The sequence below is a fragment of the Daucus carota genome, chromosome 4, assembly GCF_001625215.2.
Source record: "Daucus carota subsp. sativus chromosome 4, DH1 v3.0, whole genome shotgun sequence".
NCBI lineage: Eukaryota > Viridiplantae > Streptophyta > Magnoliopsida > Apiales > Apiaceae > Daucus > Daucus carota.
In genome coordinates, this window is record NC_030384.2 from 40,312,605 (window position 1) to 40,340,070 (window position 27,466).

The following is a 27,466-nucleotide window of genomic DNA, read 5'->3' on the forward strand; positions in this document are numbered from 1 at the left end:
GCAACAAGAAGCTAATAATTCAGTTACACATTGTGCAATTCACTCTATATAATATAAAAAAATACAATTTTTTCCCGTCTGTTTGTTTTTATCTTTCAGGAAATAGCTTTCAGAAGTTAAATTAAGTCCTAATTAGAAATTTGGAAAAATATTTTAGTTTATTTGGTACATGAAAGTTAAATATTTATAGATAAGGATAACTCACTGAAACTTGCTATAAACTCACGAAAAAATGAATATTAATTCTTAAAAGAGAAAAATAATATATGTCAAATTAGTTAATTTCTTTTCCCCATTGCCTAATATCCAACTATCCGAACCCTTTCAAATTTGCAGAGCAGCAATTAGATAATAACATTAAAAACTCAGCCCAAAAATATGCCCAATAACATTATAGGGTTGAGAACTTAGAATCGTGACTGTCTTAGGCTGTGTTCACTTGGATGGAATGGAATGAGGGGAGAATGGAATGAAAAACTATATAGAATTTTTATGGAGAAAGAAGAAAGTATGAGCTAATAGTGACTAAATATGAATGAGTTCAATTTATTTGTGTTAAAGATTGTAAAGAAATATGATGTAGAGATGGAATGAGCATTCCTTCCAAAACATGTGGGATAGAATTCTAGTTAAAATAGTATGAATGGAATGATTGAAGGAATGAAAATTGTATACATTTTTTTTTATCAACACTCTTTTTAAGTACAAAATTCATTCCATTCTCCCTCCATTTCATTCACTCCAAGTGAACACAACCTTAGGGTTTTAGGTGTGTCATTCACTCGGAGAAGGAGACATGGCAAACAACCGGAGCTCTTTCGAGAAAGTTAAGAGCGTATTTCATGGAAAATGGGGCGAATTAAGGGCTTTTTATGGCAGTGAGCGGGTTAAGAAGTTGCGGACTTATGCTGGGTTGTGTGGCGGGAGTTTCGTCGTTATCGGTGGTGCTTGGAGTACCGTGGACAAGCTTAAGCACTGGATTGGCCATCCATCGATCGATAACAAGGTCGATGATAGCGATAAGAAGGTCGATGATATTTTGCTTGGCAGGCGCGACCTTTCGCATCAGATTTCTGCTTATCTTGAGGCTGAAGATGCGGCAGCGAGGACAGCGGATGCGGCAGCGAGGATGGCGGCGGCAAACTTTAGAAAAGATTAGTACGGCCTTCAAGAAGCTTCTGTAGCTGCAGCTACAGAAAGATCAGCTCAAAACTTGCCAGTTTAATACCCCAAGGATGGTACCTTGTTAAATAATTTGTGAAATGTAACTCTATTACTATTGTGTTATGTCAATTATGAATGATATTATCCCTGAGTTGTTATTATTTTATTTTATTTTATTTTGCTTAAAAAAAAAACCTTTCAAATTTTTTATATATGTCAAATTAGTTAATTTCTTTCCAGTCAACAAACATTTAGCAATAATGTTCTAAAACATTCCCCCTTCTTTGTCATTTCTAGTATATTAATTATATTGTATATAATATAGGATGATGATGCAATAAATATAATCCCTCTACTAAAATAATAACCGTTTTGATTTTGTATATGTAATTTGAGACATAAAAAAAAATACTTATTTTTATATATTATTTTTCAAATTTTTTCCTGAATAAAAACTCAACACTCTTGTTTTTATTTAGAAAAAAATTGAAATATAATATATAAAAATATTCTTTTTTACACTCAAAATATGTTCTAAAAATCAAAACAATTATTAAAGTAGTATCTATGGTTTGAGGGTGGGTCAGTAATAAAACCATACTTCAGTCGTCTCCAAAGTCTTGGGTTCGACTCTCACCTATATCAGAATTCAGGTATCGAACAGATACTATGGTTATAAAATACTCCCTCCGTCTCAATTTATAGGTCCATTTTGGAATAAACACACATATTAAGAAAAAAATTGGTTAGATAGAATCTTATCTCATGTATCATTAATTAGTGTATTGATAAGTGAGAATATAGTTGAGTTTTAAAAAAATCACAATAAATATAGGGATTTAGTGCGTTGGGAAATGAGAATAATATTGAGTTTCAAAAAAGTCACAATTAATATGCGGATAAATTTGTATTGATAGAAGAGAGGGACAAGTATTTTGGGATAATTTTTTTTTCAAAAATAGACCTATAAATTGAGACGGAGGGAGTAGTTTGATAAAAAAAAATGAAAGTAGTATCTAAATTCGATTGTGGACAAAATTAATAGCGCGTTCAATGCACTGGGTTTTAACAAGCGTGAACTCGTGACCGCCTCTTTTACAACGACGGACCAAAACCAAATTATTACACAAGTCATCAACAACTGAACAGGAAACAGATCTAAAATCCTCAACTCTCCGATCTCTCCGCCTCCGCTAATTTCTCTACTCCTTTATTACACCCCCAATACATCCGTACAAAGTTGATGGCTACGAGAGTCAAAGCAAGATCAGAGTTGATACCTTACCTCGTATTCATAATCTATGTAATCACAAGCTTTGGTGGAGCAGTTTGGCTAGAAGTACCCAGCACGGGAACTAAGTGTGTTTCTGAGGATATCAAGCAAAACGTCGTCGTTATTGCCGATTTCTCCGTCGTCAATGATGATTCTAATCCCCATAATACCTTTAACATCGCTGCCAGGGTAACTTTTTTATTTCACTGATTTTATTTTTAATATTGTGGATTTCTATTTTGTTATACCATTTTTGATGATGAATTTATTAATTGTTTGATTAGTAGCTAGATTTTATCTCTTAAGCTATGAGGCTATGACTTGCTTGCTCAGAATGAGTCAATTGTGACTTCCTTATGTTCAGAATTACCCTATAGTTATCACATGATCGATTTAGTGAACTTATTTGAACTTTACGAAGCCCGTTACTGCTAGGTGAGAATATGCAAGTCTACTATGTGTAGTTTGGGCAATTCTTCATTTTGAAGCAGGATATGAAAGAGCTAATAAATGTGGTACCATGATTTCTGGGTTCTTATTATAACCACACAATCCTACATGTGTGAACTATTGCTATGGGGGAATACGCTACACTTCTACGACTACTGTGGGGTAGGAGACCCCTCTGTAACCCCAAATCCACATCTAAATATTAGGGCTACATCGAGTTGAATCAAGAGCAAGTTAGAGTTGATAAGGATGTTGCTATATTATGTACCTCAGTGCCAAGTTTACTACCTGCTACATGGAGTACTTGAATGGTTAAAAATCAGTCGTAATAAGCATTGGAATATTCCGTATTCATGGGAAGTTGCGCACCTGGGTCGTGGGCATGAAATACTAGACAAAACTTTTTATTGTGATTTATTTTATTATGACGCTCTATGTTATCACATCAATCTACCAAATTAGTTGTTTTACAATCTGTTGATTATTATTCAATCCCTTCTAAGATATTTGTACACTTAGCTTACATTTGTTTCTCTTGTGTATTAGATGAGATTTTGAGAGGAACATAAGAATAGTTGCCACATGTGGATGTCCTTGTGTTATTTTAAATTTGTGCTTTGCTGTGATCACTTCACTAGCCTGTGACTCCTTCAGAATAGTATAGAATAATTTTGTTATGCTGTGCAGAACAACCTCTGAACTCAACAATTTCTTCTACGAGGTTTTGACCTCATGATAGATGTTATCAATCATCACTAATTTATTAGAGATAATGGAAAGTTATAGACGTACAATATATTGCAAAACGGTGACAGATCTCTACCAATGTAGCACTTTGGTGACTGGACTTTTAAAGTATTGGTGGCTAAATAGTACTTCTGCCTTCCAATAAAGTGGTCATTCACCAAAGTATGGTGGCCATATGTTGATTCCGTCTTTAAATCAACGCCTTGCCTTCTCTTTGAAAGATGAGAGAAATTTCTCACAATCAAATTGCTAATATAAATATTCAGCCACTAAAGTGCTACATTAGGCAAAGTTTGTCCACCAATTTGCTATGTACTCTTTGGATTATAACCAACAGATTAATTTTTATGTCATATTTGAGGCAATCTACACTAGATCAGTGCTTGAATAGTTTTTTTTTTTTTTTTTTTTTTTTTTTTTTTTTTTTTTGCGGTAATCATTCTCTTTAGTGCACAACTGTGGTATGGAGAAACCTTGCAGTCCGTGAATCAGCTGGCTTGAACTTAGTTAACACTTTTGTACTTGACTCGTAGTGAAATTTGATATATTCATGCAAGGACAATATAGAAAACGGGAGAAATTGTTGATATATATGCTTGCACTTTGAATTGTTAAAAATTTTAGGGGTGGGGATATGACAGAGGCCTTGAAGTCAAAATCTCCTTTTACAACAATATAAAGACATGTTGCATCTGCTAGGTATTGTTTCGTAACTAAATAGAGTAATGATAATGGCAACTGATGTACGGATCCTACATTTTGCCTAAAAGTGATTACATATCATTTTGGTATTATGAAAGCAATGTTATATGAAACAATGAAATTTAGGTGAAATACCATGTACGAGCTATGTTACCCGGACTCGGCTAAAAGTGTCCAACATGGATACGTATCCGAGTGTCGGACTCGGCAATAATTTGAAAATGTTACATGTTTTTGGCTTAAAATAAGTGTCCGAGTGTCCATACCCATGTCCGAGTGTCGAGTGTCCGACACGGGTATTCGCCACAAAATGAAGAGTCCGGGTAACATAGTGTACGAGTCTTCCTCAACATCTTGTTAATTGTTATTTTTCTTTGTGTTTTGTCCATTTTTAGTATGTTCCTTTTTCTTTGGGCAATGGGCAAGGGACAACAAAGATGTATGTGGGGGAAGCATTTGGTGTCTCTCTTGGAAAGTTGAGCTATGTTTATTTATAGCATGACGCTGTGTAAAGAAGTATCTATACACGAGATATATACAGTCATGGTAAATTGGTTAGCCTGTTATTTGGGTATTATGTAATACTTTCTCCATTTGTGGAGAAGTCATTATTAGAATTCTACACTGTATGAAAATCAAAAGAGCTGTAATTTTTTCAGTAAACACCTAAAAAATGTAAATACCATGTTCTTCTGTTACAAATATATATACAGCAAAATCGTCTCTAATAGCTCTGCAAATAAGTCATATAAAAGTGCATGTACAGGTAACTTCTCCATATGGGAATAATCTCTATCACCAAGAAAATGTGACTCATGGTCAATTTGCATTTACAACTACCGAGGCTGGAAATTACTTGGCATGTTTCTGGATTGATGAAAGCCACAAAGCAACTACTGGTGTAAGCGTTAGTCTGGACTGGAGGACTGGGATTGCTGCAAAGGATTGGGAGTCGGTAGCAAGAAAGGAAAAACTTGAGGCAAGTACTTAGGTTGCCCTTAGCTTTTTAAGAAAAGCTACTGTCAGCCTTGTTATTGATTAACATCTTCTTAACACGTTGCCTGTGGTTTTAGGGTGTTGAACTGGAGTTAAGGAAACTTGAAGGTGCAATTGATGCCATCCATCAAAATCTGATCTATCTCAAGTCTAGGTAGATTATACTCTTGAAAGTTACTCGATATCTCTTTGATCTCTATGCATTTATTTTTGTTTTCGTTAGTTCTTTTTGTTTCAGGTCGAATTAAATATGCCAATGTAGTAGTTATAAAACACTGAAGTTTGACCAGTCATAACATGCATTGTCGTATAAGAACAAAGGAGACACTGCACCTGTTTATTTAGTGCTTGATGTGGAAACAGAAAGTAAAATCTTGTTTGGTGAATTATTCAGGTTTTATTTGCCAAGTTCAGTTGTATTAGGCTTAGAAGGTGAAACTAACAAAAGCTGGATCATGACCAAACAATCCATGCGCGACAATTATTTCTTTCTGTTTCTACATTGACAGTCAATCGTTGATTTATCAAGTGATATAAAATTGTATGTACAAATTATAGTTTGTTTGTTGTCGTGCTTTGAGAAATAATAACATTCCTAGATTGAAGATATACATAGTTGATGTTTTATTACTATTTTACTAGCTTTTACTAGCTTCTTCTAAAAGACCATGGTTCTTGCTTAGCCAGAGGTGTTGAGTAAGAGTCTTGCATCATCTGAAATTCTCGCAATTTGTATAGAGATCTTGATTAGGAGGGAATCCTAATATAATATAGCTACTTAGTGAATTTGCTTACACCTAAAGGTTGGTAGATAAGGTCCATCTAACAGTCACTTTTGTTTCTTCATCGTACATATGCATTTTGCCTTCATATTGTGAGGATACTTCAGATAAATCATATGTATAATTCATTTTTTTTTTGTGTGATAAAGACAGCGGAAAGATTAGTAAATAATCTATATTTATGTATTACAAGTGCTGATGTTTCTTTTTGATTGTGCAAACAGGGAAGCAGACATGAGGGAAGTGAGTGAAATAACCAATGGCAGGGTGGCTTGGTACAGTATAATGTCAATCGGTGTATGCATTGCTGTTTCAGTTATGCAAGTATTTCACCTCAAGCGCTACTTCAGGAAAAAGAAGCTCATCTAGATCTTTTCACAGCCCCCCTATAACAGAACCATGCAACATCAAGAAACTAAAGAAATCACGCACATCTAGAGATTCAGGCAATCAGACTTAACACGACCTTTTTTGTACAATAGCCCTGTGTCTTGTCTTCGTCATACAACTATATACTTCCAGATGAGTAGACGATAGTGAAAAAGGGGAATCTAGTGATTGTTTTACGCTGGACTCATTATAGTCAGTCTTCGTATCTGATTTTCTTTGTATCTGTATGGATGCATAGTATTTTTCAATTATGTCATCATACTTCTTGGAAAGGTTTCCTTTTCAGCTTCTTCTGTCTTATTGTGTTGCAGAAATTATTCATCTCAAGGCATATTGTAAATCTACTCTTCAGATCATAATTAGACAATCTTTGATAGGAGTTTTGGTCACCATTGGTCTAAATTCCAATTAGGATTTTGGCAAAAGTATGATGTTCTATGTGAAGTGTGTCTCCATAATGTGGCACTTGGTAGCTGTATTGTGTTCTTAATTTAGGAAGGAATCATGGTTTTCTAATATCCAAGTGGTCAAATTATTCTCACACAAGTATGACAAGGAGATATGTTATTACAGTTCCAATTTGGGTGGACAGGTTTAGCTCATATGAATTCCGTCGACTTGTTATTTCAGCTCTAATGATTCCTGTAATGGTTGTATAATCATACAAATAAACTTTTCTTTTCTTCAAATAAAAACGAACAAACAACATTAGGTTCTCCAGGGAACAAGGATGCAAGATTGTGATATCACTGGTTTTTAGAGTGCCCCTGGAGAGGATAGAGAGAGAAGTACATCTATACAGATCTATGGTCTACCATATGTACAACACGGACGCAGTAGGAATGATCAACATAAATTCAGACATATGCACCTAGCATGAACCTAGTTGACAGAATTGAAATAATGACTTGCAAAATTGAAATTGTACAATAAAATTGAGTTCTTCAATTTGTCAAGTTGGAACAAGTACAACGCCCCTTGCCCGCCACCAAATATACTATAATCAAGATTTCCCTCCAAGATGTAAAGCAGCATGTATATAACAATGGTCACAACATACTCTAGAATATATCACAATTGATTAAATTCCAAACATGTTAGTGGTCAAAGGCTGCAGCTACTTTCTTCTGGATAAGTGCAACTCCAAGGCGAGGAGATAACCGAGGAAGGATTTCCTGCAACCAAAATAAATTAGCTATTAGATCTGCACATATAAATAAAACATGCCCAGCAGATGGTGTAACATAATTCTGTAAACTCATTATACCACCGGGTACTATATATAATATATTATATACTGAGTATATAGCATAGGGTTTGATCTACAGAATTGAAGCTTTCATCAGCAAATCATTCTTTACCCATTTCTATAAGATATACTGAAGAATTTTACTAAGAGAATACAAGATGTCTATCACGATACCATCATCTCAGATGTTTGCCACACTTATGTGTTACAATATAAAGGTAGCATACGGTGCAACACAGTTTATAACAGTAAATGCATCAAATAAATCATGGAGATCAGAAGATAATGTTTAAACTTTAAACTAGTCGAAAATTCTTTTTGTAAATGATAATGGGCACCTTTTTTATTTTAAAATATCAGCAAGTAGTAGTGTAATTGGATACTTATGGTCATTCACATTAATGATTAGATACTTGTGGTCATTCATATTTCAACATTCTCATCTTCAATATTAAAAATGATTGATATACAGGCACAACAACTAGTCTATTATTTTTTCTTCGGTCCTGTTAAGAATACCATGATGGGCAAAATGCATTTTTCTATTTTAAGGACATATGTTAACATGGAGATAATCAATACATCAAGGATGTCCATTGCATACTGATTGGCAAAGGAAAATTATTTTTGATTTATGTAGGTTGTGCCAGGTGATCAACAAGAATCTATAATCAGGGACGAACAAACTGGATAATAGTTACTAAACAGAATTAAGTCCTCAGTCTGCGTTTATATTTACATACGTTTGACTGCTTGTTTGTTACTGTAATTAAAGAATAAATAGTAGTTGCTTCATCTATCCACAGTGATGATATACCCAAAACTGAAGTAAAAATTCACACGACTACCTAATTATATAACTAATATACTTCATAAACTAGATAGTCACATAATGGGGACAACTAAATACTGTATTTTTCATTACAAGATAATTATATTACTCAATTTATCCTCCCTTGTCTACTATCCTCCCGCTGCTCATGGACAATCAAATGGTAGCAAAATCAACATATAACAAATAAAATTTGCCACAAAGACTAGAGAACATTTTAACTGGTAAAAAATCTAGTCAATTTTTATCTCATAATCAATTTGCATCCCGCAACAGGCCAACAGCTGAACTACTCACTAACTGATTATCCATCCAGCAATCTAGCACATCATAACATAACACAACTCTATCGTCAGATATATCAAAATGTATTAATCACCAACATTAACACAAATAGCATGAAAACAAATGCACAATCTTGAAACCTCAGAAAGTGTTTGAAAAGCAAACCTCAGTGCCATCAGGACCGACTCTAGCAAGAACCGGAATTTCATACTCATAAGCCTTTTCCCACTCAGGATTCGTAGTAATATCCCTTATCTACACACAACAAACACAATTACAACAAAATCAAGCAATCCAATTCAATAAAATTAAAAAAAAAACAATAGCAAGATGATTTATTTTTAGTACCTCAAGATTAACATCTTGGAGAGAGAGAGAAGGGTCAGTGGGGGAGAGAGAGAAAGCAGCATTAAGCTTTTCTTTGAGACCATCACACAAACAACAGCCAGGCTTGGAGTAAAGTATAAGCTGTTTACTTGATTTTGATGAGCTACTTAAAGAACAGGCTAAAGGGTTGAATACCCATTTCTTGTTTTGTGTATTTACAAATCTTTTCAGTGGCAGCCATGATGAAGATGATTTTGCTATGCCACCCAATTTAAGTGCCATCGCCATATCTTTTCTCTATTCACACACACGCAGTAGTAAATTACAGATAGTGGAGGCCGTTTATTAATTTTTGGGCCGACTTTGTTCCTGTACTAGACCTGTTGATCCGTTATTAGCAGACTGGACTCGGCCCATTGCATATTTATAAATTAAGAACTTTTTAAGGCTTTATATTTCACAAAGATTTTTGTTGCAAGAAATTGTTCGTTCCTTTTTTTTTTCCATTGAGAACTTGGATAACAGAAGTTGAAAAATAGTACTCGTGATATTAAATTTAAAAAAAAATATTATAAAAACCAATAATCATTTAAATGCAAATGTGAAAATGTCGAGAGTTATATATTGTTCACATGTTTGTTTTATACTCCCTCTGTCCCAGTCAATTGTATACGTTTCTTTTTCACTGCTCGACACGCTTTTTAAGGCTCTTATAAAACATAGTTCCACAACTTATTTTTAAGATTTTCTTTTTTTGTATAAAAATATAAATGTTATACTTTTATACAAAAAAAGAAAATCTTAAAAATAATTTACAGAAGTATACTATATTGAAGCATTAAAGTCCGTGCCGCGCCCCCGTCCCCCAATGTATAGTATTGACTGGGACGGAGGGAGTAATGTACATTGCAATGTAATAATTACATCTACAAGTTTTGGTGATTTAACTTTTTGGGTAGTTGAGGTAATTTATCTTGTCAATGTCAACACGAGCAAAATCAAAACTTCCTTCATATCGAACTATAGATAAATTCATATAAACTCGAAAATAAATTTTTAAAATTTATTGTGCACAAATTTATATTAAACAAAATAAAAACAAGACGATAAATTGAACAAAGTCCATTTTGTTTCTATTTTGTGCGTTCTGATCATCATCAAATCAACCGATATATAAAAGATTATAGCATATAGCGTTCTATAAGATTTAATTTAATGCTAAAATCTACCTCCAATGTCAAAGTTGATAAAAAAGAATGCATATACCCACAAATATTAAATGCCGAAGAAATTATATAAGATGATAAGAATGTCGCAAATGTGGAAGTCAAAGCAGTGCGGAGCTAGATATTGTAGAAACTCCCATTTAAATAATTTCTTTAAACAGTTACCCACTATAAACATAAGCGCGAGGATCATCTGACATACACATGAGATCATAGATTTTGCTCTCGGATTCTAAAATATAAAAAGTTTACGCAGATTCTAATAATAATTAAATTAGTATTATTGATGTTCAATGTAGGATGTACATGTATAGTTTCAATTCTACATGATGTGATAAACGTGAGTTGAATTAATTAAACTATTTTTATATGATAATTGTATAAAATCCTACTACATCATGCTAAAATTTTGACGCCAATGTCCTAAAGATACGATTTATTACGAGGCACTCACAAAGTGAAATAATAACAATATTTTTCTGTCTTATTCCTATATATCAATGAATAAGGTAGAGACTCTAATTTTTAATTAAAAAATTGCTTAAACAAATTTTAAAATGATTCTTTGCTTTTAAACTTTGATGTCGATTACAAAAGGATGACTATATTGAACTGAAATTCCAGTGTTGAATGAGTTTGTTGTTCGAAAATTTATATCAAAGTTCAAGCTTGGAATTACCAAACTCGCTAAACATAATAGCAATTTCCATACCCTGATCCATTGTAGGCACAACCACATCAACAGGACACACTTCCGAAAACCCACGCTTTTCAGATTTTTGTACTTTCTTTATGCAGTGCCTGAAGTTCTGATGGCATTCTACGTTATTCATGCCTGGAAACAGTATAGAAACATTTTAGTTACAAAATTGTTGTTGCATGGAGAAATATTATAATACATCACACATAAATTTTAAGAGAATATAAATTAAACAATAAATTACGACAAAATGAGATTGTCATTTGACATATATGATTTTTGGACGATCATACTTTCTTAGAACAAACTCAAGTCATAAAATCTTTTTTTGAGCGGTATACAAATGTTCTACATCAGAATGTTGTAGACGGGCCGGTGACATATCATATACTTATATATAATAAGCGTAAGGGAGATAATTTGGTCGCATGGTCCTCTGATCCAAAAGTTTATCATCCGTTGGATCTTATATTGAACAAATAAGCCGTTAGATTGGAACAAAATTAAATTCTGTTCTAGAAGGCAGCTGATATCTACTTGCATGTTTATAATTCCTTTTCTGAATCCAAAACAAATTCTGTCTTTTACATGTATATGTTTTTTTTTAATCCTAAATAAATATTTCCTACCAGTTTTATTCGTAGAATCATATAAATCTCATCGTCACAATTTTTTTATAATTATATACTTATATATAATAAGCGTAAGGGAGATAATTTGGTCGCATGGTCCTATGGTCCAAAAACTTATCATCCGTTGGATCGTATGTTGAACAAATAAGCACCGTTAGATTAGAACAAAATTAAATTATGTTCTATAAGGAAACTGATATCTACTTAGCATGTTTATAATTCCTTTTCCGAATCCAAAACAAAATCTGTCTTTCATGTGTTTTTGGTTTTTTTAATCCAAAATAAATATTTCCTACAAATTTTAATTATAGAATCATATAAATCACACCGTCAAAAAATTATTTTTATCCATCGGATCCTATATTGAACAAATAAGCACCGTTAGATTAGAACAAAATTAAATTTTGTTTCATAAGACAACTGATATCTATTTGCATGTTTATAATTTCTTTTCTGAATCCAAAACAAATTCTGTATTTCACGTGTTCATGATTTTTTTTTAATCCAAAATAAATATTTTCTACCAATTTTATCTGTAGAATCATATAAATCGCACCGTCACAAAATTATTTTTATCTAATATATTTCAAAATTAATAAGCCCGATTTATGTGAGGAACGAATACAAAAACTTTTTCTTAATCCAAAGCAAATTCTACCATCTTATTCCATGTTTATGATTCATCTTCTTAATTCAATACAAATCGTGTTTATCAATTTTAATCTCGAACCATAAAAATTTTTGGAAAAATATTTAAATCACATTATAATAATTTTAATATAAAATACATTTATAAATATAATCTAATAGGAGTTGGCGTCACATATCCTACTTAAAATAATTTAAAATTTGATAGAAAGAATTTAATACGTTGGCATGATACATACAATTTTAATTTATTATTTATAAATTAAATTTTTTCACACCATTTAAAATATATTTAAAAAGTTTATAAATAATTAAAAAGCTCCCGTGCCTTGCACGGGCTATAAGCTAGTCATATATAATATATACACTTGACATTATAGCACAAACACCTTCATAACATTAAATTATGTAATGACAAAATTGTATGATTAGAAGTGCACAATTTCATTTCATATTTTTACTCAAAGTCATGCACAAGGAAAAAGAGAGTCGACGATGTGAAATCATTATATATACAATCAATGATAATCATGTTGATCCTTACTACCTTAGTTGGATCGGTGTGACAATGTTATTTCCGGAACACAATTATAATAAAATACGGTGATACTATTATTGAAAATGAAAAAAAATAATCCAAATTCAGTTGAGTAAAGCAATGACTTGTGAACCATAAGAATACCTTTTTGTCCAACACAATCATCGTGAACCTTACAACAAGCATCGAGGTCATCACAAGGCTTCTCACCGGGACATCCTGACCATCCAACTCCACAATACTTACCATATCTTATCCCAATGGCTGTTAACACAAAACAAATATGTTATTTACATAACATAAAAAAATTTAATTAAAAGTAAGAGGACTCACTATCACAATTCTGAGCCACACATGTTGTACTGCATGTCACCTCCTAGACGACATTCCAAGATTCAGGTTATGTACAAACATACTATAAATATATATATAATATACATGTACATATTTTGTAATGAAAATGGACATGTACCTGTGAATTGTCATTGGATTCTCCGATTTGGAAGAGGATGGAGAAGATGAGGATTGTAGGTATGAATACAACTGATGATCTTGCCGGAAAATTGCGGCTGAGCATTCTACGATCTTGTTCTGTTCTGCGAGCAGGATACTATAAAAATATAAATTAAAATATACTACAAAACAGAAATTGGCTATTATTTAATTGATTTCAAAAGATTTGGACATGAAAATCATAGTTCTTGAGATGTGATTACGTGCTTAGGCTTTTCAGATTGTTGGATGAAGTCTGCCTCATTATTTGACCAAGTTTGCTTTTACCGTTAATTTAGTTTATGTTAAGTAATAAACTAATCACATAGTCTATTGTCAAATTATAAGTGCCTTAAAGTAGGCAAGATGGTTAATGACTACTCTACATAGTACATATATATATTTCATGTAATATTTAGTTAAGCGCTAATTCTAGTGATGAGCGTTTATCTTTTATCATCCTAGTTCTACATAAAAGTCTATTTATTCTAAAAAAAATAAATATGTCACATTTATTTGTTATAAGTGATTCAAATATCACCGCAAATTTGCAGTTGATAGCCATATTCGTTAGCTGTTGTGAAGTAGGCTAGTCGCTAGTATTAAATTTGCATGCTAATCATTTTACAACATATCGTCACCGGATTCTAGAAAAAAAAAACGCCCCTTTTCAACAAAATAACTCAAATCTGGATGTTGAGAATGAAATGATTGCACAATGCCAACTTCAACATGCCCTGATGGAACCACCGAAAACCATCACTCTGTAACAAGTTAGCAAAGTTAAACAATTCCGAGATTATCTGAATTTTTGGATGGATTTGGCTTAAGCATGTGAAGTTGGGTCAGGGGCTTACTAAAATTACATTGACAAAGTAAAGTCTTAACTTCAAATTTTAGTTGCATAAGCATAGGTGTTAGCAATTAGCATCTGATGGTAATTTAAGAGATCCTTGTAAAGATATTGCTAAAAACAGACTTTGCATGTGTTTCATCCATTTTAGTTTCTATCAATCTCGATCGGAACTGTGACTTCACTATTGGTGTCATTTTAGTTAAATTTTCAGGAGTGTATGTCTTCATGTTATGGTTATCGTTATATTTGTATAAATTGGTTGTTAAGATAGAACATCCAAATTTTTTTTTTTTGCTAAATAAGAACATCCAAATTTAATTATGATATTTAAAAAAATTAAAAATTTATTGCATGAAAGGCTTAATTTCAATGAATATTGGTAAATTGAATTTTAAAAATCAAACTCAGAAAATATTTATGGGGCGGAGAAAATAATATTATTTAATATTTAAATATTTTTCATTGTTTAATTAAGTTTACGATGATTTGGACACTATTATGTATATTATATAGGATAGATACCTGAATATCAGTTACCATTTACACAAAAAATATATATTAATTAAGCTTTATCCCCACATAAAGAAACCAGAACAAAATGTTCCAAGTTTCCCATACCTGCATGTCTACTTATGTGTTCTGGTGTGTCATTAACCACCTTACCAAATCAAACAACGCATATCATGCATCATAAGTCTATTTAAGAAATTAAGATTATTAGACTTTATATATTGTGCTAATATACTTTACTTGTATGCTTTAACATTATACTCAAAACATAGACTTCGGGCTTGTCTGTTTGAATTTAAATTCCAAATTTTAAATCATTTTTAATTTGAATTAAAAAAAATTCTATTTATGTATTAAGTCGACAGTCGATTTGATATAAGCAATAAATAAGAAACTGACTTAAAATCAGAAATTAGTTTGAGATTTTTTCTCGGTCATTTAATTTTTTTGAACATTTGTTTATAAAAATACCCAAAAATCTTAAGTTACTCATAAATGATTTTTATTCTTATTATTATATCCTTCAAAATTATTAATAAGTCAAAATAATTCTAACAGATAATATTAACTCTGATATTATCATATTAACGTCAAAAGTCACAATTTCACGACTCACGAGTCAGGCCACGAACAAAACCACCCCAAGGTACCAGCGGCAAGACAAAACATTAATTTGTATGTTTACCAGAATACTAGAGAGTTCGAACATTTCACATAAATTATTCCAGATGTTAAAATTTGAGAAAAGTTGGATTAATATACCATATGCGGAGAAAATACAGTTACTTGGTGCACGTAGAATAGAAGCATTATCTCCGTTTACCACGAGTTATAAACAAAGTAATGGGAGCCAAGTCACAGACCATGTAAGTAACTCTTATCTTATACGCTTACTTACCAGTTACCACGTATTACCATAGTAGTGCCGTAGTAATAGAGAAAAGGATAATAGTAATAGTTTGAATTCAAACCTTAAACGATTAGCAAATCTTCTTAAACAATAGTTCGAGTTGAAAGGAAATACGATTCAAGCCTCGTAGACAACCATGTTCTAATATACATAGGATGGGAATATATACTTTTATGTGCATTTAATTGTTTTACTCTCTTCCCTGCGGTGTGGACAAAATTATATTAATTCCAATAATAAAAATAAATGTAATTTTTATTTCGATATGATACTTCACCACATTAAAATTTTTAATTTTAACGGTTAGATATAAATATATAATATTAAAAGAAATTCGGATAAATGTCTAAAATTTGATTCTCACCAATAATATATTAGATATTATTTTTTTAAATATTAATTTTAAAGATAAATGTATATTTATAATTCTGATAATTATATTATATTATATTTTAAAATTATAAAATATAATAAATTAGTAAAATAAAATCATTTGTAAAACCTTTTAACTCTATTAGCTGTAATTTTAGATTTTATAGTTATATACAATATTATTGAAGGAACTAAAACCTCTTATCTCTAGTTTGAGATAATTATATTATATTATCACTAACAAATATACACCTACCTTGAATATGCTTTTATGTTATTTATAATAACTGGGAGGGCATAAATATCTGGGGAGAGAGAGGAGGAAGTGAAAATAATCAGGTAAAAATCTAACGACTTTCAACTTTCAAGACGTCCCGTAGATATGACAATTTTGGCCTAATTAACAAGATAATGTTGTCGTAATTCATAAAAAGATGAGTTTTAGACAAATTCTATTTCTAGAAAATATATATCTCCAGAAAATCAAATATTTTCAATGAAACAAGCTTGACTAAATAAGCTGTGAAGTTCTCATAATTTGTTAACACCTCAAATATGAGACCTGACAAAAATATGAGGTAGAAATTTAGGCCTTAGATAAGAGCTTTGCACTACAAATTTTAGAAATTGCTAGTGTCTTTGCATAAGTTTAGGTCCTAAATAAGAGTTTTGGCACTACAAATTTTCTGACAAAAATAGTCTATCAAAATAAAGCACACTTCAGACAGAATATAAGTCAAAATGACAGTAAGAAATGGCTGAATTTATAGTAGTGTTGATTATTACATCGCCCCATTGAACATCTGTTGATATCAATATATAAACAACATATGACTAGCTAGCTAGTTCTACCGTTTGTAAAATAGATTACATCAAGTAAACCATGTAAGACCTGCAGCCTGCAGGTCATTATCATTTTGCTAAACTATAAAACAAAAAACATTCATGGAGTCATGGATGATGGATCTATTCAGAGATGATCAGTATCTTCTTTATTACCAAGAGAACATGATATTCATTTATTCTGCAGTTATGCTGCAATGTTAGCTATAAATTTTGGTTTTGCCTGTAAAACATATTGATATTAGTTTTGTTTTTGCCTCGCTCCTATATGGTATTCTAATAATCTCCAGAAAAATCTTTGATTTATCCCCAATTAATTCTTCAAAATATTTTACTAATTTATTGATTACACTCCGATTTAATTATAAATTTTTGTTGTATCAAAAACTTCTCCGATAAATTCCAGCAAAATCCTAAATTGACATTGTCAACTGATTGATTCCGTTTCCTAATTTCTATGCCATACCCCTGTATACATAACAAAAAAAGTAGAATCCTTACAATAATAAGGTTGCGCCGCACTTATAAACACGGTAACAATTACGAGAGTGAATATTTTTTTGACCTCTGAAAAACATGAACAAGTATACTTTCTATTCATCATATTAAATTATTCTGCATTATTTGGAGAACGCAAATGTTGATTCTCCTGTTACCTGTTGTTCTCACGCAAATGACACTACAAAATAAAAATATGTATATAGATGTATATATGCTGGCTCCAGCTCCTAATCAAATGGCAGTATTAGATTGATAAAGCTGAATGGGAACTGAATGTGTTGCAACCATCATATCCAACTCGCCATGCACCACAAACCATAAACAAATCTAAAGTAATTACCATTATTTAATCCACAATGGACTGGTATTATATATTTATTTATTTAATTTTGTAAAGAAAAAGGAGACGCAAGAATTTTGACACAGTCGACCGATCCATCACTAACTAAAGACATAATTATTTGTGTGAAAAATGGACAGTACTACTTGTTCTCAATGGAAAGAGATAAGACTACTAGTTGCTGATGCAATGGCCTTCACTTTTCTCACTTGCATGCCTCTTCTCTTGTATATAAATAGGACCTCATCAACTCAATTCTAATATCTCATTCTAATTCTAAATTTACTTATACAAGTGATTATAATATAAAACACACACACAAATGGGGTTGGAGATGCTGCAGTCAGTGTACAATAAGGCCAAGCCTTATTTACTGATGGTAATTGTGCAGAGTGGAGCTGCAGGGATGTATCTTATAAGTTCTGTTGTACTCAAACAAGGGATGAGTCGTTATGTGCTGGTTGTGTACCGTAATGCAGTCGGTGCACTTGTCCTCGCCCCCTTTGCTATCGTTCTCGAAAGGTTTAATTCTACTCATAATAAATATACTACTGTAGATTATTTGTTTTCATGCTTTCGGTTTTACTAATAAATCTTCGCGGTTGGAGTTGCTTAAGCTCGAACGTACTTGGGCATGGATATAACAGTTTTTGTTTATTTCTTCCGCAGGAAAATACGTCCGAAGATGACAATCTCAGTGTTCCTTCAGATAATGGCCCTGGCTATCTTGGAGTAATGCTCTCTTCACCTTGACGTTTGTTCTCAACTACATATGCATGTACATGTATATTGCATTATTGTCATGCATGTTACGTGTCTTGAATTGTTTAATCAAAAAAAAATATTATTAGTATCTGGAAGTAATCTAAGACAATATAAAAAAATAATTTAGACATAATTAGTGAGATCTTGTAAGTCCTTGTATATTACAAAGTTGCGTCAGCAAAGTAATGTGCACTAACTTTTCATTAAGCAAACTTGTACATTTTCATTAATTTTGTAATTATGCATGAATCTTTGTACCTAAATCAAGAAGTGAAGTAAACAACATGATCCTAATTAGAGAATGAGATTACATATGTCATGTTGCACTGCAAGTATAGATCTATTAGCCAACTGATATAAGCACTTCTACATGACATGAGCTGATTTTAGGGTCTTTTACTTAGATTTATTATTGATGATTGCAGGCCAGTGCTTGATCAGAACTTTTCATACTTGGGGATGAGTTTAACCTCAGCATCATACACATCTGCCATCATGAATGCTGTTCCTGCAGTTACTTTTATCGTGGCTGTTCTTCTCAGGTAGGATCGATCAAGATGATCGTGGGAGAATTTAAAATGAATATTTCGTGCTTTCCTTCGGATAATTATCTGCATGCGCCTGTGTGACTGATCACAAGGTGGATAAATGTAACAGGTTAGAGTTTTTGAAGATGAGAGAAATGGGAAGTCAAGCAAAGGTCATAGGAACCATAGTCACATTTGGAGGAGCCTTGATCATGACTGTGTACAAAGGTCCCATTGTGAATCTCATTTGGTCCCCGAAAGAAAGCCTCTTCGACACCGGTTCAGCCACGGCCTCCACTGATCAACACTGGCTCAGCGGAACTGTTTTTATACTCATTGGTTGTATTGCATGGTCCTTATTCTTTGTCTTACAAGTAAGTCTAGATATACCAATTATTCAATTAACCCCTGATTAAAATTAATATTATTTTTAATAATGCGATTGATTATTTGTGCAGTCAATTACATTGAAGAAATATCCAGCAGAGCTTTCCTTGGCCTTCTTGATATGTTTGATGGGTGCAATTCTAAGCGCGGCTGTCACGTTAGTGGCCGAAGCTCATCATCCTGATGTCTGGGCTGTTGGCTGGAATTCCAAGCTCCTTGCTCCTGCTTATGCTGTAAGCTACCTATACCTATATTAATTGCATAATGGAGTACATCGATAATGAATCCATAATTTAATAAGATGCGGTGTTTGTTAATTTTTACAGGGGGTGGTTAGCTCTGGCCTCACATACTACATTCAAGGAATAGTGATGCAAACCAGAGGCCCCGTGTTTGTCACTGCATTCAATCCTCTGTGCATGATCATAGTCGCTGTCCTCGGATCCATTGTGCTGGCCGAGAAACTCCATATTGGAGCGTACGTATTTCTTATTCTATCCGCCGTAAAAAGGCTTATTTGTTGTAGTGTAATAATTACTACTAACAAACAAGTACAATCTGTGTTTACTAACATTGTGTCAATGTGTATGAATTGCAGCATAATTGGAGCAATAGTAATAGCAGTAGGCCTCTATGCAGTTGTTTGGGGGAAAGGAAAGGACAAAATCGACATTACGGCATCGGACGAAATAGGTCATCAACTGCCCATGACTAAAATGGACACTGCTCACTTCAACATATCTGGAGACACTAACACTCAAAAATATGCTGCTGCTGCTGCATATTAAGTACCGGATATTGTTACGTGTATGTTACCCGGGCCGTATATTGACTAATATTTACGATGTTTTTAGGCCTGCTACTTGTAGATATAATACGGCCGGGTACTTGTAAAAGGGTGATACATATTGTCATTCTAGAGTTTTGTACTGAGTTGATTATCTGGAGAATGTTGTTAACTTGTGTTAATAAAAAACTTCTCTTCAATAAATTTGTTTAGAATTAACGGTATGTCTGTTTGTTTTACTCAGCACAAAGAGAATTAAGCATTCCATCAATCTATCCATTGATATATGATTCATTAATCTTATAATCTAGCCATTCTCTGAAACCGTGATCAAGAAATTAAATCATTGGGTTATGAACATCATCGACATTAAAAGATGAATTATAATTTATACTATTTTATCAAATTTGGGATTAAATTAATGTCAATCTTATCCGATTTTTCTAAAATTTAAAATAATTTATTTGAAACGCATGTGGAATATGCAGGTGTTACAAATTTAAAATGATTAGTCAAAATCGACCCCTTAAATATCTAAGATGGTCAGATTACGGGCCGATTACTCGATAAATTTTATATTTGGGCGGCTTTGAATTCTTGGACATGTACGATTAAATATTACATGCTAAAAAATTTAATGACAATAGTGTCAATATCTAAACTATAAGTGATCTTTGATTGCTAGCTCTCGAATTCGGAGGCATAGCTAGTTATAGTCAGCAATCCTCTGGATCCATCCTTGCGCATGTCTCCTTAACATCAGTTGAGTCTATTAAAGTATTTTTCGCAATTGTGATTTAAAAACCTCTATAGAAAAAACTATAAGTTAGGCTGTTTAGAAAATAAAAACTTGTTTCTAAACAAAATAATAAATTTTTATTTCTAAAAAAAAGATAATCCAAACACAACGTGTGTTAAATCCGTAGATTGCTGCGTATACACATTGCCACATTGCACTATGGAAAGCTAATCAATGCAGCATTAGAAAAGAATAAAACTACGAATGGAGTTTGTAGTATTATTGGCGCACAGACTACATATTGGATTCTACCTCAGTGCCACCCAAGCTCTCAGCTGACGATGGAGATTCGAATCACAAGATTATGATTTGTTCACCCAGAAAATCCACAAATACACCACATTTTTTTGTAGGGTTGCGTATCCTAGTGGAATCAAGCCATTTTATGTGTTTCTGTTTAATTCATCAATGTGGATTCTACTGTGTGTGAGTGGGTGTAATATTATTGTAAATTAAGCTTTAGCTAATTAGCTTGCTTGCATTAATAACGATAAGAGTGTTTTTGTCTCAATTACGTCAATAATTAAGATTTATTAAAGATTTGAGCTTTGACCATGAAGGTAATTTGCCTTCATTGGTAGATTAATTAATGATAATGATATGCTTTACCACCTTAAAGTAGACCAAATGCTTGATGATTTAAATATATTTTTGGCTTCACTTGATGTTTTAATTAGTTGATATACTTTTTCATTTTGAGGGATCTTCACCATATGCATGGAATCAGATGGAATCCGATTATAATTTGCGCAAGTCGTTTATGGTACGCAACTTATGACGTTCTTTTAGATAGACATTTTGGAAATATCATTTTAGAACAAATTAAATTTATTCCCGATTGTTATTAACCAGATAAAAAAGTTATTAACCGGTGATTAATCCATTTTAAAAGCAATGAATGATACAAATGTTCATGATACTAAAATGTTATTTACTCCCGCTTGGCATGCCACTGTGCCCCAAATTGTGTTCGGGCTCTTCCGTATGTGATTTTATGATCATACTAGAGGCCCATTTATTGATTTCAAGTCCTGATAATTATAAAATATTTTACTTTTCTCACGTATATATTTGAACTTCTGATTATAATTTAAATTAATAATTTTAGAAAGTATTTATGAATAATAGTTTTAATTATATAATTTATTTTATAGAAAAATTAGAATAATAAGTACTACTTATACAAATAATTTTTTTTGAATATTTTGTCAAAAGTTAGATTCGATTGCAAACTATACATGACATGCCCTGTTATGACTCGTAATTGTCACATTATTATTAGTGGCCTGCTTTCTATATTATTATATTTTCTTTGCGTTTGAAAGATTTCTTATACTTGGTTGGCCCAAAGGATATCATCGAGGTCCAGAAGATGTGTAGACCTTGTCCAGAAATTTGCAAGTTTAATAAATGACATTAATCCTGAATGATACATTATTTAGCTAATCTAGACTCGTTCAGAGATTAAAAAGTGACCCCAATAGTACCGGAAACAGATTCGAAATTAAGTCGGCAAGAGTACGTGATACAGGCTAGACATTCTATCGAACGGTGTAAAAATATTCTCCATCTAATGCCAGAAGTTAGTGTCAAACATATTCGAAAACAAGTACTCCCTCTGTTTGGATATATTAGTCTCTTGACTTTTTTGCACGCACATTTAAGAGCTTTGACCGCACATCTAAAATTATTATTTTTAAAAATTTCTTTTTGTGAATAAAAGTATTAATGATATATTTTAATTCACAAAAAAAAATTTTCAAAAATAATAATTTTAAATGTGCGGTCAATGCTCTTAAAAGTGTGTGCAAAAAAGTCAAACGACTATTATATCCAAACAGAGGGAGTATACACATAACTCATGAATTAGCTAGATTGTCTCGCATGATTAATTGCTATAATATTTTTACATATTCTAGTGGAAATTTGTATGCTTGATGCAGCTTTTAAATGAGAAATTTCAGTTGCTTTCAAAATAAAACCAACTATATATTTGATAGACAAATGATCAATATCTAAAGTTAGCGAGAGCATATTCGATGGATGGATACATCAACGTAAATCAGTTTATAACTAAACTTTATTAAATTTGTAATACATTGAGTTCTGATAAAATTTACAATAATAGTTGGTAAAAAGAATGATTATATTATATTTTTATTATAATAAATAATAGATTTTAGCGACGAATTTAAGAAGAATGCAGATGCTTCGAGTTACAGGTTAGCGAAACTTTTTGGATTTTATTTAGTAATTTCAGTCCAGCAGGGGACTATTAGAAGCAGCAGAAAGAAGATGAGCCGACTTTGCTCACAGCAGGGGACTATTAGAAGCAGGGGATTTTATTAGAAGCAAGCAGAAAGAAGATGAGCCGACTTTGCTCACAGCATGACGGTCACCCCGTCTGGGACTTTTTTGAGGCCGTTTGCTGACTTTAAGAATGAGACTCTTCCAAATGACAAAACAAAATTTTAATATAATTAAAATAACATGATATCATAAACAAAATTAGACTACTACAACTGAAAAATTGTTTTTTTTAAGTAATTAGACTTAAATACTCCCTCCGTCCCTTTTTACATGTCCCTTTTGAAAAAAAAATTTGTCCCAAATTACTTGTCCACTTCTCTTTTCAAAGCAATTTTTTGTATGTTTTTTCAAAATGTAACAATTTCCAATGTTTGACTAGCATATATATATATACAACTCTATCTAATTCATTACATTTATTAGAGATATATATGAAAACAAGATATCCACCTAACATTTTCTTAAGATGCGTTATTTTTTCAAAAGGGACAAGTAAAAAGGGACGGAGGGAGTATGTGTGTGGCCGTGTGGGATTTACTGTTTGTGCAGTCTACTAGTTTGTGAGGAGAGAGAAAGAATAAGAATAGACGTGCATGGCTGGGTCTTGGGAGTTGAGAATTGATTAGTGTTTAAATAAAATAATGGTAAAAATTAAAGAAATATTAATATTATATTATATTTATCATGAGTATACCAAAAGATAGAAAATAGTAGTAATAAATTAGGGGCCCTAAATTTTCATGACCCTGTGCTGTTGCACTTGTTGCACTCCCTCAAAACCGGCCCTGATGACGGCTATATTTTTCTTACTCAAAATCGAAAAGATGTCGATCACAAAATTATTTGCAGACCTCATGATGTTTATGTAGTGACACGAAGGGAAATTGAGAGCCACAAAAACTTTCAAGGTCATAATTAGTGTAGATTTGTCTCTCAACCAAACATATACTACTACATTGCTTAATAAATTGCAAGGCAGAAAGGCAGCAATTGCTTGGGCATGGAATCCTAGACCGAAAGCACCAACTTCTGTTTCATTGGATCCGGTCTCCCAAGTGCTCCTTATGTAATGTATGTGTTATCCATAATAACCCTATCCTTGATGAGCTAATAACTAGTGATGCCGGGAACAATATGATTTCTATTTCTTTTCTAATTCTCCGTTTCTGTTTTAAAAACATGTTTTCCTTATTATATATTTTTCTCAAAATGATTCAAAAATATAATCAAAGATCTTATCTACTTTTTAAAAATAATTTTTTTAATATTTATAATGCAAAGGCATGTTACTCATGAAGTTTCGTGATTATAAATTATAAAATATATATGATACATGATACTCCGTCCTCTTATACATGTTCTTTTTAAAAAATTATGTATATTAACACAAAAAAGTAGTATGATTTTCTTTCGTGTATCATTAATTAGTTCATTGAGAAGTGTGAATAGAGTTAAGTTTCAAAAAAATTACAATAAATTTAGAGATTTAGTACATTGAAAAATGAGAATAAAGTTGAGTTTAAAAAAAAGTCAAAATAAATATAAAGACAACGGAAAGGAGGGAAATACAAGTAATTTGGGACAAATTTTTTTCTTTAAAACACATGTATATTGAGACGGAGAAAAAAATTTAGCACACGTACCATTATATTGCAAGTCATTAAAATCAAATCATGTATTAAGGTCGTAACGAGTGATGAGTTCCATATAAGCATATTTATAATGCAGTTAAATGACCACTAATATACATGGCTTACGATTGCATGCCTCGTATACATAGCACTAAGCTATAACACGATTTGTCTGGCAACATCTTTCAGTTATTAAGTAATTAAAAACCAAGAGATCCTCATAGAACTCTTCTCTCTTTGTGAAGATTCTTGTGGCGTAAATAATTGGCAAGTGTTTGATAAAGGATAATGGAATTTGAACTATGTGTAATTTGAGTTGAGTGCAATTTTCTGACTGTGCATGGGTAATTATGGCAAGTGTTCTGCAGACTCTGAACATATACATTCTACATGCTTCTCCTAACTTGAGTTTCCTATAAATAGGGCTGTCAAATGTTTGCAATGCACTCAATCTAGAACTAGCTAGCTAAAAATGGAAACTACAATGTCATTTAAAGTGTTGAGCCAAATGCTCTTGAATATAAGACCCTATTTAGCTATGATATCTTTGCAGTTTGGATATGCAGGAATGTATATAGTTACCATGGTTTCGTTTAAACAAGGCATGAGTCACTGGGTACTTGTGGTCTACCGTCATGTGGTCGCCACGCTAGCTATCGCTCCCTTCGCCTTTGTTCTTGAAAGGTTTTCTTCTCGTTTTTCCCCGAGCTTGAATTTTAAAGACTAGCTTTCATGCTGTGGTTAACACCATTCATGTTTTTGGTTTTTTGGTTTTACAGGAAGATAAGGCCAAAGTTAACACTTTCAGTATTTTTGAAAGTAATGCTGCTCGGACTATTAGAGTAATGTTCTGAACCACTTCAACATTATTGGATAACATATATGAATAATCAGTACTGCAAGAGCAAATTAAGAAAATTTTACTGCATGTCTTGTGATTCTAATTTTTGCGTATGTTCAGGCCTGTGATTGATCAAAATTTATACTACGTCGGGATGAAATCCACCTCCGCGACATTTGCAGCTGCCACGGTCAATGTCCTCCCAGCTCTTACCTTCATCATGGCAATTATTTTCAGGTATTTTTCCATTCTTTAGATTGTTACCTAAAGATCGACTAACAGAGAGCCAAGTTACAATTTAGTTGTATGTTGATATAATAACGACGTTTTTTAAATGATAATTAGGATGGAAAGAGTAAACTTGAGGCAGAAACCTGGACTAGCCAAGGTGATAGGAACATCAATAACACTGTCAGGAGCCATGCTAATGACCTTGTACAAAGGCCCTGTTGTCGACATCTTAGGCGGTTACTCCCACAGATCCCAACATGAGAATTCAGGAGATGCATCCTCCGGTCAGCACTGGGTTGCAGGAACCATAATGCTACTTTCATGCACCATTGGTTGGTCTGCTTTCTTCATTGTTCAGGTGAGTGTTACTGTGACTAATAATTACTTGTTTATTGTTCAGGAACAATATCGTGCTAATTTATATATTATTTGGATTGATCAGTCGATGACATTAAAGGAGTACCCTGCGGAGTTATCATTGACAAGTTTGATATGTGTGATGGGGATGGTGGAAGGGGGGGTTGTGGCGCTTGTAATGGAACGCGACATGTCTGCCTGGGCTATTGGTTTTGACTCGAGGCTTCTTGCTGCTGCTTATTCTGTAAGTTGATCAAATTCTTCACCCAACATATAATTTCATATACGCATATGTTACTTATCAATTTGAAATATGTGCCAGGGGGTCGTTTGTTCTGGAATCGCATACTATGTGCAAGGTTTCGTGAACAAAGTAAGAGGTCCAGTGTTCGTCACAGCTTTTAGTCCTCTAGCCATGATCATCACTGCCATTCTTGGGGCTATCATTTTATCAGAGCAAGTTCACCTCGGAAGGTAATTGAGCACATATATTGGCAAATGTTATGTTGCAGTCCGACTGGCCTAAATGATTATGTATTCATAAGTACTACATGTAAATGAATTAATTATATGTTTGGTCTATTTCAGCTTGCTTGGAGCAGTTGTAGTGGTGATTGGCCTTTACTCGGTGGCATGGGGGAAAAGCAAAGATGAAAACATGACAAGTGGGGAAGGTAAAGCCCAAGAGTTGCCAGTGGTTCGCGAAGATAAATATAAATCGGCTCATGACAGTTTTGATGGAGCAACTGCTTTGGACACTAGTATTGCATTAAAGAGTGCTCTTTCAGGAGAGCCATAAAAATGATCAGAATACTATGTATAGATCCATTTCCTTGCATCTTACTTTCTTTCCGGTCGGCTATTTGTACTCTGTTTATATGTGTGTATAGAGCTATTTGCCGATTTGCGTATATGACTTTTGTACTTGTGTTTCATCATCAATATGACCTATATAAGAAACGGATGATTACAAATTAATTTTTGCTTGTAAAGTTTAAGGTGGAAGGGGAGTAGAGTTGTTTCAATGTCTTTTAAGTGCAGATGAAACATGTTTCCTGTTTAGATA

General features: G+C 32.7%; 5 protein-coding genes and 1 long non-coding RNA gene across 6 annotated transcripts; 3 read left to right on the forward strand and 3 right to left on the reverse strand.

Annotated features, from left to right (window-relative positions):
* Positions 1-211: 211 nt before the first annotated feature.
* LOC135151937 (uncharacterized) lies at positions 212-1,278 on the reverse strand. The gene is made up of 2 exons (XR_010290918.1): positions 757-1,278; positions 212-423 (listed from the first exon to the last, which is right to left on the reverse strand). It is a non-coding gene; the product is annotated as an uncharacterized LOC135151937 (long non-coding RNA).
* A 915-nt stretch (positions 1,279-2,193) lies between these two features.
* Positions 2,194-6,794, forward strand: LOC108219177 (transmembrane emp24 domain-containing protein p24delta3). Its single transcript, XM_017392478.2, has 4 exons — positions 2,194-2,626; positions 5,103-5,315; positions 5,410-5,486; positions 6,339-6,794. The coding sequence occupies exons 1-4, from the start codon at positions 2,408-2,410 to the stop codon at positions 6,481-6,483; spliced, it is 654 nt and encodes a 217-aa protein (XP_017247967.1). The 5' UTR covers positions 2,194-2,407; the 3' UTR covers positions 6,484-6,794.
* A 487-nt stretch (positions 6,795-7,281) lies between these two features.
* LOC108216862 (uncharacterized) lies at positions 7,282-9,534 on the reverse strand. Its single transcript, XM_017389717.2, has 3 exons — positions 9,219-9,534; positions 9,036-9,125; positions 7,282-7,679 (listed from the first exon to the last, which is right to left on the reverse strand). The coding sequence occupies exons 1-3, from the start codon at positions 9,483-9,485 to the stop codon at positions 7,602-7,604; spliced, it is 435 nt and encodes a 144-aa protein (XP_017245206.1). The 5' UTR covers positions 9,486-9,534; the 3' UTR covers positions 7,282-7,601.
* Positions 9,535-11,079: 1,545 nt separating this feature from the next.
* LOC108217378 (probable phospholipase A2 homolog 1) lies at positions 11,080-14,829 on the reverse strand. The gene is made up of 5 exons (XM_017390212.1): positions 14,812-14,829; positions 13,414-13,551; positions 13,275-13,317; positions 13,086-13,205; positions 11,080-11,258 (listed from the first exon to the last, which is right to left on the reverse strand). Exons 1-5 carry the CDS (start codon positions 14,827-14,829, stop codon positions 11,080-11,082), a joined length of 498 nt encoding a protein of 165 aa, XP_017245701.1.
* Positions 14,830-18,011: 3,182 nt separating this feature from the next.
* Positions 18,012-20,450, forward strand: LOC108217931 (WAT1-related protein At4g08290). Its single transcript, XM_017390841.2, has 7 exons — positions 18,012-18,287; positions 18,435-18,497; positions 18,956-19,072; positions 19,188-19,431; positions 19,516-19,677; positions 19,771-19,922; positions 20,043-20,450. Exons 1-7 carry the CDS (start codon positions 18,088-18,090, stop codon positions 20,230-20,232), a joined length of 1,128 nt encoding a protein of 375 aa, XP_017246330.1. The 5' UTR covers positions 18,012-18,087; the 3' UTR covers positions 20,233-20,450.
* A 4,938-nt stretch (positions 20,451-25,388) lies between these two features.
* On the forward strand, positions 25,389-27,378 carry LOC108217891 (WAT1-related protein At1g44800). Its single transcript, XM_017390793.2, has 7 exons — positions 25,389-25,655; positions 25,751-25,813; positions 25,933-26,049; positions 26,158-26,401; positions 26,486-26,644; positions 26,723-26,874; positions 26,989-27,378. The coding sequence occupies exons 1-7, from the start codon at positions 25,444-25,446 to the stop codon at positions 27,197-27,199; spliced, it is 1,158 nt and encodes a 385-aa protein (XP_017246282.1). The 5' UTR covers positions 25,389-25,443; the 3' UTR covers positions 27,200-27,378.
* The last annotated feature ends 88 nt before the right edge of the window (positions 27,379-27,466 follow it).

Coding starts and splice junctions, on each gene's coding strand:
- LOC108219177 (XM_017392478.2), top strand. CDS start 2,408: ATGGCTACGAGAGTCAAAGCAAGATCAGAGTTGATACCTTACCTCGTA. Junction 2,627..5,102: donor CCTTTAACATCGCTGCCAGG/GTAACTTTTTTA, acceptor GTGCATGTACAG/GTAACTTCTCCATATGGGAA. Junction 5,316..5,409: donor CAAGAAAGGAAAAACTTGAG/GCAAGTACTTAG, acceptor CTGTGGTTTTAG/GGTGTTGAACTGGAGTTAAG.
- LOC108216862 (XM_017389717.2), bottom strand. CDS start 9,485: ATGGCGATGGCACTTAAATTGGGTGGCATAGCAAAATCATCTTCATCA. Junction 9,126..9,218: donor TCCAAGATGTTAATCTTGAG/GTACTAAAAATA, acceptor TGTTGTGTGTAG/ATAAGGGATATTACTACGAA. Junction 7,680..9,035: donor TCGGTCCTGATGGCACTGAG/GTTTGCTTTTCA, acceptor TTTTGGTTGCAG/GAAATCCTTCCTCGGTTATC.
- LOC108217378 (XM_017390212.1), bottom strand. Junction 13,206..13,274: donor TGTGGCTCAGAATTGTGATA/GTGAGTCCTCTT, acceptor TTGTGTTAACAG/CCATTGGGATAAGATATGGT. Junction 11,259..13,085: donor TGATTGTGTTGGACAAAAAG/GTATTCTTATGG, acceptor TACTGTTTCCAG/GCATGAATAACGTAGAATGC.
- LOC108217931 (XM_017390841.2), top strand. CDS start 18,088: ATGGGGTTGGAGATGCTGCAGTCAGTGTACAATAAGGCCAAGCCTTAT. Junction 18,288..18,434: donor TTTGCTATCGTTCTCGAAAG/GTTTAATTCTAC, acceptor TTTCTTCCGCAG/GAAAATACGTCCGAAGATGA. Junction 19,678..19,770: donor TCCTTGCTCCTGCTTATGCT/GTAAGCTACCTA, acceptor TAATTTTTACAG/GGGGTGGTTAGCTCTGGCCT.
- LOC108217891 (XM_017390793.2), top strand. CDS start 25,444: ATGGAAACTACAATGTCATTTAAAGTGTTGAGCCAAATGCTCTTGAAT. Junction 25,656..25,750: donor TTCGCCTTTGTTCTTGAAAG/GTTTTCTTCTCG, acceptor TTGGTTTTACAG/GAAGATAAGGCCAAAGTTAA. Junction 26,050..26,157: donor ATCATGGCAATTATTTTCAG/GTATTTTTCCAT, acceptor AATGATAATTAG/GATGGAAAGAGTAAACTTGA.